This window comes from Pleurodeles waltl, chromosome 3_1, assembly GCF_031143425.1.
Source record: "Pleurodeles waltl isolate 20211129_DDA chromosome 3_1, aPleWal1.hap1.20221129, whole genome shotgun sequence".
Lineage (NCBI taxonomy): Eukaryota > Metazoa > Chordata > Amphibia > Caudata > Salamandridae > Pleurodeles > Pleurodeles waltl.
The window spans coordinates 427,347,618-427,360,742 of NC_090440.1; the positions used below are offsets into that span (position 1 = coordinate 427,347,618).

The 13,125-nt window shown below is 44.9% G+C and overlaps 1 protein-coding gene across 2 annotated transcripts in view; it reads right to left on the bottom strand.

Annotated features, from left to right (window-relative positions):
• POLG (DNA polymerase gamma, catalytic subunit) overlaps positions 1-13,125 on the bottom strand; it is a 795,283-nt gene that overhangs the window by 536,600 nt on the left and 245,558 nt on the right. For both annotated transcript variants that reach the window (XM_069222697.1, XM_069222698.1), the window contains exon 6: positions 6,906-6,985. In XM_069222697.1, the coding sequence (XP_069078798.1) occupies positions 6,906-6,985 (80 nt within the window). The remainder of the gene's footprint in view (positions 1-6,905; positions 6,986-13,125) is intronic.

Here is a 13,125-nt window from a genome sequence, read left to right on the forward strand (position 1 = left end):
GGATCAGAGGCCTCTGGTCTCAGGCAGAGTCCTTCTCCACATCAGCTTGTTAAAGCTTTGGGTGATTCGACCGGCATTGAAAGTTTTTCTTCCATCGATCAAGGCAAGGCTGGTACTGGTGTTCACTGAGTACACCACAACCATGTGGTACTGCACCAAACAGGGTGGGGTCGTGGACCCTTTTGTCACAAGGCTCTGCCCCCCTGGACATGACTGGAACACCAGGGCATTTCCCTGGTGGTATAACACCTGGGGGGTCTCTGAACACTACAGCAGACAAACTTAACCGACAGTGATTAGTGGATCTTAAACGAGGTCTCCATCCGGAGGTAGTGCAAGAGCTCTTTCAACAGTGGGAAGAGACTTACCACCGCAGAGAATATGCAATGTCAGCAGTTCTGCGAGTTGGACTTTCCAAAGTGAGTTTTCTGCGAATACATTTTCGTCTCGAATATGGCTCTGGCCTTCTGTATGCCTTTCCACCTGTAACACGCATGCCCAGAGTTATCAAGAGGATCAGGAACAACTGGGCCCAAGTTATTTTTGTGGCTCCAGATTGAGCACAGAGAGTCTTGTATCCCAAGCTTAACGCAAGACCACTGGTAAACCAATCAGGCTGCCTCTTCCAGAGAATAATCTGTCACAGCAATAGGGGAGGATTCTGCACCCGAACCTGTGCACTCTTCACCTTCATGCGTGGAGGTGAGGTGGCAACAGTTCACCACTTTTGACCTTCCTCCCAAAGTCTTCTGTGTTATTCTGGCAGCTAGGTGTCCCTCCACCAACTCAGTAGACACCCGCTGTTGGGATAAGTTTGTGGCATGGTGAGATGCACCCCTTTCAAAGTTTCTTCTGTTCGCTCTATCTTTGGCCCGGCAGGGCTCTCCTCTGTGCACAGTTAAAGGTTATTTATCAGCCATTTTATTCAGGTCATCTGTTGTGGCTAGGTTTCTCATAGTTTGCAGCACGTTTCCCCCCAGGATATTCATCACGCCCCAGTGAGGTTTAAATCTTTTCCTATCTTTAATAACCTGTGTGCCTTTTCAGCCTTTGCACAATTGCATTCATCTGCTATTGTCCATTTAAACTGCCTTTCTAATGGCCATTACAATGGCCAAGAGGGTCAGTGAATTGCACGCACTCTTGGAGCACCCTCACTACATCACTTTCTAGTCAAATAAGCTGGTACTCCGACAAGTGCCTCCTTCCTCTAAAGGTTGTGACTCCTTTCCATGTAGGCCAGAACATCACCCTGCGTACATGTTTTGCTCCGCATCACCCCTACAAAGAGGAGAGACTCCTCGGCCTGGACCCAAAAAAAGAGTGTTGTTGTTCTTCCTTTATCATACAAAAGAGTTCCAGGTGGATGGTTAACTCTTCATGGGGTAGGTAAGAGCCAAGAAAAGGAAGGCTGTGCAAAAACAGACCATCTCAAGATGGATAGTGCTCAGTATCAAGATCTGCTTTGTACTGGCCATAAAGCAACCTCCTGAGGGTTTGCGTGCTCGTTCAACCAGACTTAAGGCTGTACCCAGTCCACTACCCCGAAATCCCTGTCCTGGAGCTATGACAGGCAGCAACATGGACATCTTCACACACGTTTACCAAACACTACTGTCTGAACAGTCAGGTCTGTCGTGGCAGGCACTTCGCCCGTTTAGCCCTGAAAGACTTTCTGATTTAAATTGAATTTGAAGACTCCACCTCCATGGAGGCACAGCCTAGGTATCTATTCTAAGGTAAGGAATGTGCAGCTATAAGTCTCTATCAGGTGAACAAGTTACTTACGTTCAGTAATGCTGCAGATTTGTCACCAGCCCTCCTATCCTTCCTGGTCTGCAAGCTGATTGCAGTGTAAGGGACACCCTTCTCAGGGCTTTGTATTTCACACCCATGGTAAGTTGTGTTGCGGCTTTGCGCTCCTGGCCTGAAGAGTAACTAAAGTAACTAACATCATCACGCCAGGGTGGAGCCTACATGCATACCAAGAATGTGATTTTCCATGTGGACAACGCAAAGCAAGACACCACCTACCAGCATGCAGGGGTCCTGCTTAAAAACCTCCAGATTCAGTCTGACATCTGGAGAATATTCTAAGGTCAGGAATCTGTGGCTAGATAGAGTCTCTACCAGATAATGTGTTACCAAGGTTAAGCAATGTGTTCTTATATATCTATACTTGCAAATTAAGTGGTCTATACCAAGGTAAAGCACTCCAATGCTGCCTGGGTGTAGTTCAGCGCTACAGAAAACCTAAAAAAATCTGTGGGATTGGAGGACTGTATCACAATTCCACCATGCCACATCACCCAGACAGAGAAGCATCAGTTATCTGTAAGATTCAAACCATGGTTATATTCTACCAGCATGCACAAAACATGTATTTCTGCATATAATAAATCAGGGAGCTACCAGAGAACATAGGAAAACATTTTGTGCTGCTGTGTGGAGTGGAGGGCCCTATTATAAAGTACAGACCGAGAACTTTAGTTGTGAAAAACACAGCTAGAAACTGCAAGACTAATTTTAGTCTACACCAGTTAGACAGAAATGTGGATTACAAGAGTACAGCAGATATGAGGTGGCTGTGTATGTATAACACTATATGTGCAATACTTTTTAAATTATATCCTTTAAGATGCATTTGAGGACTCTACCATATTCTAGCAGCAGTTCCCATGTATTGGTAATACTATGAGGGAACTCTATGGAATACTAACAGAGTTACAGTTTTATACTGGATAATGAGAGGTTCCGCTTCCTAAACATGTATTAAGGAGGGATAAAGATCTGTACAATTTACAGCGTTCTGGCTGCTTGTCAGGTTTCAACAGCGTGACAGTTGCTCCTCACTATACCTTCTTTAAGACAACCTTAACCTTCCTAGATAAGCAGTCTTAACCTTGCTACACAAGTAATATGACTCAAGCAAATGACAATGAGTAAATAACGATCACCACTGATTCCCATTCATTTATTTAATTGTTGTTAGCCTATCCGGCCATAACAATAATCCCGCAATAAATATCAGTCCATCACACTCGGAAAAAATCACATTAAATAAAACATCTCAATAAAAAGAAAACTGTGCTTAAATTTTGATTTAACATGTGCCGAAATATAGCCGATTTGCCCTACATTATCATAAAACTTAATGCGTAGCCATAATTTGCAAAAAACTTAACTTATTCTAAAAAAAAGACATTATAAATCTAATATTTAAATATCTTGTTCAGGCACAAATCATTTGCGACCTTACGGTGGCTGCCAACCGTTTAATAAAAACCCGATGCCTAACCCAGTTTTGCAACACCCTGCACCATTTTCCCAGGCTAGATAGCTATGGGATGACACATGTAGTTATGTTTGTGCCAACTGTGGGTGCATTATTGAGCGTAGCTTCCATGCTTCCAATATATAAGTTGAAACTTTTGACACAATGTGTTTCTCGTCTGATCGCATACATAGCACTTCCGCCTCCTTGCACTTCCTAACTCCGTAGGATCTAAAAAGTGGACGTAAATACAATTTGCGGAGTTTAAGCGTGAAGTGACATAATAAAAGGAAGTGGGAAAGTGTTTCTGGGCCACCGTGAAGACATGGACAACATTCTAATCTATCCGGAGGAACGGGTTGCCATCTGTTGGTCACCGCCATCACAGGTAGTGTGCCCATGCGGAATTTAAACTAGAGAAGCCTTTTTTTCTCCGGATAAATACTGTCTATGAATATTGCTGGTTTAAGCTCTTGGTTAAACAAGATATAGCGCTTGAATAAGGGGCTAAGTGTCTCACACATACTCTCAGTCTTTTTCTCCCAATATGCCTTTTTTTATGACAGCTAAACTAGGCCTTCTGATTTTTTCTGGATGGAGCCAGAGGTCTTCCTGGCCGATAGCAGCCAGGGTAGTTGAGATGTGTTTGAACCAGGGCAATTTCAGATGGCTTTGTAGCTTCATGATGTCCATAAGTACGTCTCTATATGGTTTGAGCTCCTCTTTTGACCAAATACGGATCCAGTATCTTATTGGAGCCAGAGCAATGTAGTCCTCAACCTTTCTCATTTGTAGATCAATTCTTATTGCGTTCATTGGTGTGGCATTGCCTAGACAAAGTAATCGGCGCAGAAATTTATTCTCGGTTACTTGTATTGATGGAGTCTTTCTGAATCCCCAGATCTCTGCACTGTAAAGTGCTGCGGCTCTTGCTTTTGTTTTGTATGCGAGCAATGCAGAACTCACAGAATGATTGCCTGTAGCTTTTGCAAATCTGAGTACTGCTCCAGCTTGTTGGGCCAGGGAGATGCTGCTTTTATAAATTTGTGGTTTCCATGTCTGTTTTTCGTCTAATCTGCAACCCAGGTAATCATAAGTAGCCACTCGGGCCAAAGGCTGGTTGTTTACCCTAAAGGTCGATTGCATCGTCTGTTTTTGGTTAAGAATCATAAACTTTGTTTTCCCCTCGTTAATTACCATGCTCCTTGAGGTGCAAAATGAATCGAAACCCCTGAGTAGTCGATGCATTGCTATCTCCGTTCTTGCCAGTAGTACAGCGTCATCAGCAAAGAGCAGGATAGGTATACTTTCATTGGCTAGTTTTGGTACGTCCAGATTTAATTCCCTCAGGTCTTGACTTACTTCATTTATATAACAATTGAATAAGGTCGGGGCCAAAACACAGCCTTGTTTTACTCCTCGCTCAATTGGAATTTCTGCCGTATAATAATTTCTCGTAGTATGTCTGACCCTGGCAGTATTTCCTGTATGCAGTAGAATTAACAGCCTTAAAATCTTTCCCTGTATGCCCATTTCCGACAATAACTGCCATAATATTTGGCGGTTTACGCTGTCGAAGGCTGTTTGAAGATCCACGAAGACCAGATATAATGGGCAGTCTTTTAGGGTGGCGTATTTAGCACAGATCATGTTTAACTTAAAAAGTTGATCTGTTGTACTTTGGCCTCTCCTAAAACCAGCTTGGTGTGTTGATATTAAGTCTCCATCCTCTAGCCAATGGTCTAAGCGCGACTGAATCATTTTGGCAAAAATCCTTCCAACACTATCAAGCAGTGAGATAGGCCTGTAATTGCACACCATGTCCCGAGGACCTTTTTTATGAATTGGAACAATTATTGATTTCTTCCAGGAAGTAGGGATTACCTCGTGGTGCCAAACACTGTTGAATAGACGGGCTAGAGCGGGTAGCCATAACGTTAGATTGTTACGGTAAGCGTCTGAAGGAATACCGTCTGGGCCTGGAGCCTTGTGCGGCTTTTGGAGGAGAATAACTTGTTTAATTTCTTTCTCACTGAATTCCGGTATTAACTCCATTGCACGTGGAGTGGCATGGGTTACTTGCATGGAATTTGTGCTGGGGAGTTCGTTAGGGACTAGTTCATTCTGGGATTCATTTACTGATCTAACAAGCCGATTTGAAGGTACTGCATAGGTCTTTTGAAGTGGAAGTACCTTACTTGATCTTTGATTTCTGCCTGCCAGCCCTTGAATGAGACTGTATGGGTTATTGGTACTCCCGGATGCCGTCTTGGCAACTTCCTGGTACAAGGCGGTGAAATGCTTTACCCAAAGTTGTGGGTTAATATTCAGTTCTAGGTTTTTTGAGGGACCTTCGCAACCCCACCTGACTATCTCCCAAAACTTTTTGCAGTTCCCTGCCGATATTACCTGCAGTAGAATTTTCCAGAGTTTATGTGGGAATGTCTTCCTTTTGTATCTCAGTAATTTTTTGTACTGTTGCCTGCATTCATGAAAATATTGCTCATTAAAGTCATTAAAATGCCGATTCTTTAGTGCTTGTGATAAGATCTTTTTTAGTTTCAAACACTCTTCATCGAACCAGCCCTCCATCGTTTTAGGATTAATTTGAGGATGCTTGGTCTTTTCCTTTGTTGTTTGTAATAGCAGATTATTAAAATTATGCAGGAGGGGTAAGGCTTCGTTGACTGGTAGGTTTAAAAACGTGCTATGTAATAGCAACCAGGTTTGACTAGGTGTGCTCGTATAGGGTTCATCCTCATTTGACCTTAATATGTTTTTCCTATTTGGTCTCAGTTATTGTTAAGCTATTTCCGTTGAATGGAGACACGGCCTTCCCTGGGCTCATGTCCGGATGGACTATCTCCATTAGCAGTGGGTCGTGATCACTCTCAATCCTGTCCCTTATTTCCATATCGATGACATAATATCACCACTGATTCCAAAAACTATACTAATTTTTAAAAATAAAACCACTCACTGGAACATGCATGACAATGCTCAGGGTACGCTGGCCAATCAACTCACTTTAAAAAAGGCACTAACTGGTAATAAAGCTCTGCTCTCCATAACTTTTGCACTTCAGATTTAATACTCCAGTTAATCATGATATAACCTTCACAAATGATTTCTGCTACCACTTAGTTATTTTCAAGATAGATGTTACAGTAAGGATGTCAAGTCAAAATGTCCATCAAACAACACTGTTTATATATATAAAAAAGCCAAAAGCGCACTGTTTGTTTTAAACGAACTCCCCAACATTTTCTAAGTAACTGCTGCTCCAAGTAAAGCATTTTGTAATAGCATTCATGAACATTCTTCAGAACTTATCCTTGACATAATTTTGGCTTTGGCTTAGGACTCAACTTTCCCAATAGTGCCCCCTAAAACGTCCAATAATCCTACATTAATCTTTATCCTCATAGTGAACAATGCCAGATCACAATGTAAGATAGAATACATGCAGACAAACCATGCTTTCATAGCATTAAACTTAGTTATTCTAAATTTGCGTTCAATATAGGTTCATTTGGAAAGTTTAAGTGACGCAACACTGGATACATTTAGGGATATGTATTTTTGATTATTTTCTACATGAGCTTCAATTGAGCGCCTCAGTCTTACTCACCGTTTCATGAAGAGAGGAAGTTGTTCCTGAAACACCTCGTGCGTTGCTTTGACGTCAAGAGCACAGTAACTCATTAAATCCTATGAAGGTAAAAAAAAAAAAAAAACAATGGAAGGTTCTGGTAAACTGAAGTTGAAGTTGAAAATGTAAAAGATAAGAAATATGCTTGGGTAGTATGCCAGCATTTAATTGAGGCTTGCGTTTGTAAGGTGATTAATATTTTAATAATTATGTCTGTGCATAGCCATCTGCATTTTTCTTATCTCACTAATAGCAATCAACGGTCATTTTAGACCAATTAAAACATTAATTTTCAACAAGTATGTCTCCACATCTTTGACTAATCAATGTACACTCACCATTCAATGTCCGCAGAGTTTGCGTGTTAAGTTGCCATCAAATATTAAAAAATACACTCAGGTGAAAACATTAGGATTTTAGAAGTAGCACATGTGTACATCTGCAAATATTTAAGCAGTATTAAGGAATCATATTTCTCTTTTAGGTTAAAGAGCTATTGTGTACAGTACCAATACTTATAATAGGAATTGGGAAAGGTCATTGCTTAACATTGGGTACCTTCTTTTCGTAATTCTCATTTGCTTGTTTGTTATTTGGTGACCTTTCCATCCACTTCTTTGTGTTTGCCCCTCCCTTGGAGCATAGTTTCTTTACCATTCTTTCAATAGAATTACGTGCATCCTTCCACAGGTGACACCCAGTGAACTTCATTGAAGTGCAAGTGTTCCTTGCACTTGTCCTCTTGTGTTGTTTTCCCCCTCAAATCCCCACCTCCCTGCTTTCCGAGATGCTCTTCTCTCCACCAGCTCTTCCATTGCTTCAGCGGTGACTTGCTCCTCTGCTTCTGTTGCTCCCAGACCTACTGTCACGTTCTTTTTATTTCAAAACTTCAACCTTTTCTTTTTATTAGTAAGCATTTTTCATATTACAGTCACATAAGACAATATAAACCATTTCCCATCTTGCATATCATGATCCATTTGCCATTTAACAGGATTCTTTTACATAGAAACTTTTCACACGTTCCGATACGACCTGCGTTAGCGTGTGAGTGACCAGTTCCCAGTATTTAAATATTTTGCTGCCCTCCCCCGCCAAACCAGATGCAAGAAATCTGCCCCCGGCCTGCCACATCTAACAGAGGCATTTGGCTGCCGCAATCTATATTCAAACAATTGCGTGGGTGTATAGTATGCTCGCTGAAGGAATTTAAAATGTATAATACAAAGGTTTCCATTGGATGTCAGCTGCTCTGAATTCACAGAAGTAATCCAATTTCTCTTGTGTTACTGGGGTGTCTAGTGTCCTATTCCATCTATCCAGCACCGTTGTATCAAATATGCCTCCCTCCTCTTGTCCCGTGGTGTACATCTTTGTTATTAACCCTTTACGTGATGGTTGTGTGAGTACTAATTGCAACGTTTTGGAGGTTTCAGGTGGGTGTAGAAACGTCTGGTAGTGTTCTCTTAAAGCGTATTGCAAGCGCAGGTAGGTGAAATGCATTAACGGGGTGATATGACTGCTCTTCGGTAAAGATGCAAATTTAATAAACCGGTCCTCTAGGAACAGATCATCCATAATCCTGAGACCTGCGCCCGTGAGAACACTGATGAGTGCCCCTACACACCACGAATGGGTCAGAGACCATCCCACTGACGCGGATCCTCACCACTGGTTTTGTGTATAGTAACCGTATCCAATTGAGCATCTGCAGAGGGATGCCCATTCGCTGCAATATGGAGAACAGGTAGGGCCAGGAGACAGAGTCAAATGCTTTGGCAGAGTCTAAGAGGACAGCGGCAGCCTTCAGGGAAGGGTCCAAATGATGTAGAAGTGCAAAGAGCGTTCGTAGATTGTGAGAGGTGCTCCGGGAGGGGATGAATCCCGCCTGATCTGGGAGAACCTTGTTGGATAACAGTGGAAGTAAGCGATTAACTTCGCCAAAATGTTGGTGTCTGTATCAATGAGGGATAATGGCCTGTACAATTCACAGTGTTCTGGCTGCTTGCCAGGTTTCAGGAGCAGGATTATAAGCGCCTCTCTGAGGCTGAGAGGAAGACACTGAGGCCCTCATCATGACATTGGCGGTAACTGCTGCCTACCGTTATGGCGAAGGCCACCAAAAAGAGGTCGCCACGGCTGCCCACCTGCATTATAACCCTCAACGGTATTCCGCCAGAAGGCTGGCAGAATACCGCCGACGGTCATGGGAGCGGACTGCGGTAAGATGGTGCTGCTGTCAGCAGCAGCGCCACACCAGCAAAACACAGCCTGCCATATCATGAGCAATGGTACGGCCTGGCGGTGTTTTTCCGGCGGACGCTGCTTCTGACAGCAGCGCCACGTCCTGTCTCCAGCCAGAGGACCACCTGCAAGCAGGTAAGTCGGGTTCTCCGACAGGAGGGGGGGGGGGGGTGTAGAGTGGTGTGTGCGTGTGTAAGGGTGTCTGTTTATGAATGCGTGCATGCGGGTGTGAGTCGCGTCGAATGAGTGCGTGAATGCCTGAATGTGAGTGTACGTGTATGTTGTGAATGCGTGTGCGTGATAATTTATGTTAGTGTGTATTGCAGTATATGGGCATGTATGTGTGCATGCGTGGGTGGATGTGGGAATGCGCGGGGAGGAAGGGGGAGGGCTCTGGGGAGGGAGGCTGGGTAGATCCCTATCAGTGTCAGGGAAGGAATTCCCTGGCACTGATAGTGCCTACCGCAATGGTTTTCGTGGCGGTACGCTTGTCACGAAAATCATGGCGGTAGGCGGGGTTGTATTCTCAAGAGTGGGATTGTGACGGTCGCCGGGCTGGAAACAGAAGTCTCCAGCCCAGCGGCTGCTACCACCCTGACGGTCGGAGTGGTATATTAGCGGTTTGGCTTGAGCCAAACCACCAATGTCATAATTTGGGAAAAGGTATCGCCAGCCTGCTGGCAGTACCTTTCCCCAAATTATCGCCAACTGCCAGGGTCGTAATGAGGGCCTGTGTGTCGTATGCATCCTTGTATAATTGCAGGAGATGTGGGACCAGTAGGTCTACATATTCCTTATAAAAATTCTCCAGGCAGACCGTCCAAGCCAGGAGACCTGCCACTAGGTAGACCTTTGATAGCTTCTTTGACTCAGGAATTCCCTTTGGTCAACTAAAAGCAATATCTTCTAGATAGTGATTAATATCCGCCGGATTTGTTGTCTCCCTAGGTCTACATAATGTTGCATAGCATTCAGAGAATTGCTCAGTAATGGACTTAGGCCCTCATTACAACCCTGGCGGTCGGTGTTAAAACGGCGTTAGTACCACCAACAGGCCGGCAGTAAAAAAAAAACTAAAAAAAAAAAGGATTTTGACCCTGGCGGTAACCGCCATCAAAGTCCGCCACTTTAACACACCGACCGCCAAGGTGGTAATGACCGCTGGGCTGGAGACTTCGGTCTCCAGCCTGGCAGCCGTCACAATCCCACCCTCGGGATTACGACCCGGCGTACCGCCACGAAAACCATGGCAGTAGGCATTATCAGTGCCAGGGAATCCCTTCCCTGGCACTGAGAGGGGTCTCCCCGCCCCCTCCCCAGACCCCTCTCCCACCCTCCCCCCGCACATATACACACCCACCCATATACATATATGCATACCCACCACCACCCACGCATGCACACATACATACCCACACGCTGCAACACACACCAACATAACCAACATACCGTGTCACACACATGCATTCACAACACACAACACTCACAATCACTCATTCACGCATGCATTCAATGCGGCTTACACACTGCATGCACGCATTCCAAAACATACACACCACCCCCAACCCCTCTCCTGTCTGAGAACCCGACTTACCTGCTTGCATGGGGTCCTCCGGCTGGAGACTGTCCGGGGCGCTGCTGTCAGCAGCAGCGTCTGCCAGCAAAACACCGCCAGGCTGTATCATTGGTCATCATACGGTCAGCAGTGTTTTGCTGGCGTGACGGTGCTGCTGTCAGCAGCGCCGCCTTACCGCCATCCGCCACCATGACGGTTGGCGGTGTTCCGCCAGCATTCTGGAGGAATACCGTCAGCGGTCAAGATATGCGTAGATGACTGGTAACCATGGCGGCGGTATGTTGGCGGCCGTCGCAGTAGGCTGTAGTTAGTGCCAATGTTGTGATGAGGGCCATAATGTCATAAGACGTTTCGCCATCTGGTCGCACTAGCTGCTCCATTTGTATTGGGTCACTGTGGGGCTTGAGTCTATTGGCGAATGTCTTACTCAGTATGCCTCCTTCACCACAGGCGCATGCTATGTGCTTCCTCGATAAGTGCCAAACCTCGATTTCTGCTGTTTCGTTATATTTGGTCACTTGGTCCCTTATGTGTACCAGTTTAGCTGGGGACGGTGTGGACGTATATTCCCACTCCAGCTCCTTTAGTGAGTTTTCTAGGCCCTAATATCTTTCAGAATAGGTGCTTGTTCCCGATGCAGACACCCCTTATGGTGGCTTTGAACGCCTCGCAGAGGACCCCAGCGCTCTCCACTGAGTTTCTGTTGTGCAGACAATACTCTACTATGGCCTCCCTGACCGCCCCAGGAACACCTGATGTAAGAGGGTGTGTGTGGTAGTCTGCAAGTATGTTGGCGAGGCATATATGTGGGCACATATAGTAAGAGGTACACCGCAACATGGTGCGATAAGGTGCAGGGCAGATATTTTACCTCTCCCACCCAGCCGTGCAAGTCTCCAGTCAATAGCCAATAATCTAAACTAGACCAAACCCTGTGCACCGAGGATGTATATGTACCTTCTCTTGCTCGTGTTCTTGGGTGTCACAGTCACCGAGCATCTACAGCACCATATTCCATCATGTAGTTACTCATAATTTCGGAAGCTCGTTATCCTGTGCCACTAGACATGGCTGATGTATCCATCCCTGGATCGAGGCTTAAGTTAATATCATTGCCCCTAATAATGGTAAAGTGGGCAACATGTGTAATCGGAACCATACATGGTGGATTAACTATGTCATCTATAGAAAGCCCCTACATATTCAACATATTCACCATAGTGACACACAGCTTACCCTGCACTAGTCCTTGCTCATCCACCTCTTCATGCACTGGTTCAAATTGTATCCCTTTTTTGATTGATATAATCACCCGCGGGCATATGTGGAGTAGGATGAAGCCCTGCGGAATCCTGCCCATCGCACAGCCACCACTTCAGCAGCATGTTGTGTGAGGTGCATTTCTTGGAACTACACTATCAGCACATTGCGCCTGTCTAGATATGCCAATACCTAATTTTTGGGGGGTTATTTAAACCTCATACATTCCAAGACAAACAATTAAGATGAGTCCCTATGCGAGAACGCTTGCATTACATACCAGTTGAGTTCCTGCTAATTGAGAGATTTACTTCACTGTTTGTATGGGCAAAACAACATTCTCCATTCAACCTCCCCTCTCCCCCACTTCAGCACTCCCAACTGGCTAAAGGCACATTCCACCTATTGAACCATAACATCAACATTTATAACCACTCAACAGCACACTATGCACTACTTCTCCTTTCAGCACATTCCTCGCTTGGTAGTCTGGGCATCCCCTCTGGGGGTAATTTAGAGAGCCGACCTCCAAATGACAAAGGTGCTGGGCCTCTATCACCATTAGTGTATCCACGGAGCTTCCTCCCAATTAGTATAACAGAATCAGTACGTGTCAGATCAATAGTGTGTCGGTTACACCTAGCTACCAACCAGGAGGTTCCAACAGCAGCCACCCCTGTGTAAACACCAGAACGTCAGCCATTTATCATTTAGTGAATTTTTCAGGAGGCACTTCCCGCCCAATTCCTGCCTTCTTAATATAATCCATGGCTGCCAGTGAAGAAACAAAAAGCTTTTGTCCTTCAGGGAAGTTTAGATGGAGCCTGGCTGAGTACAGCATGGCATATTCAATCCCAGCATGTTGCAGTTTCTTTTTGACTGACCCAAATTCTCATCTTGTTGTCTGAACTGCTGTGGTGAAAGCTGGGTAAAAGGCAATTTCTATCCCTGATATTGCAGTGTCTTGCGTTCCCTGGAGAGACGAAGCACCACATCTCGGTCATGACAATGAAGTAGCCTAGTTGTTATGGGTCTGGGTGGCGCGCCCAGTGGAGGTCTCGCTACCAGGAAACTGTGGGCACATTCCGCTATTAGCATATGTGAAAAATGTTTAGCACC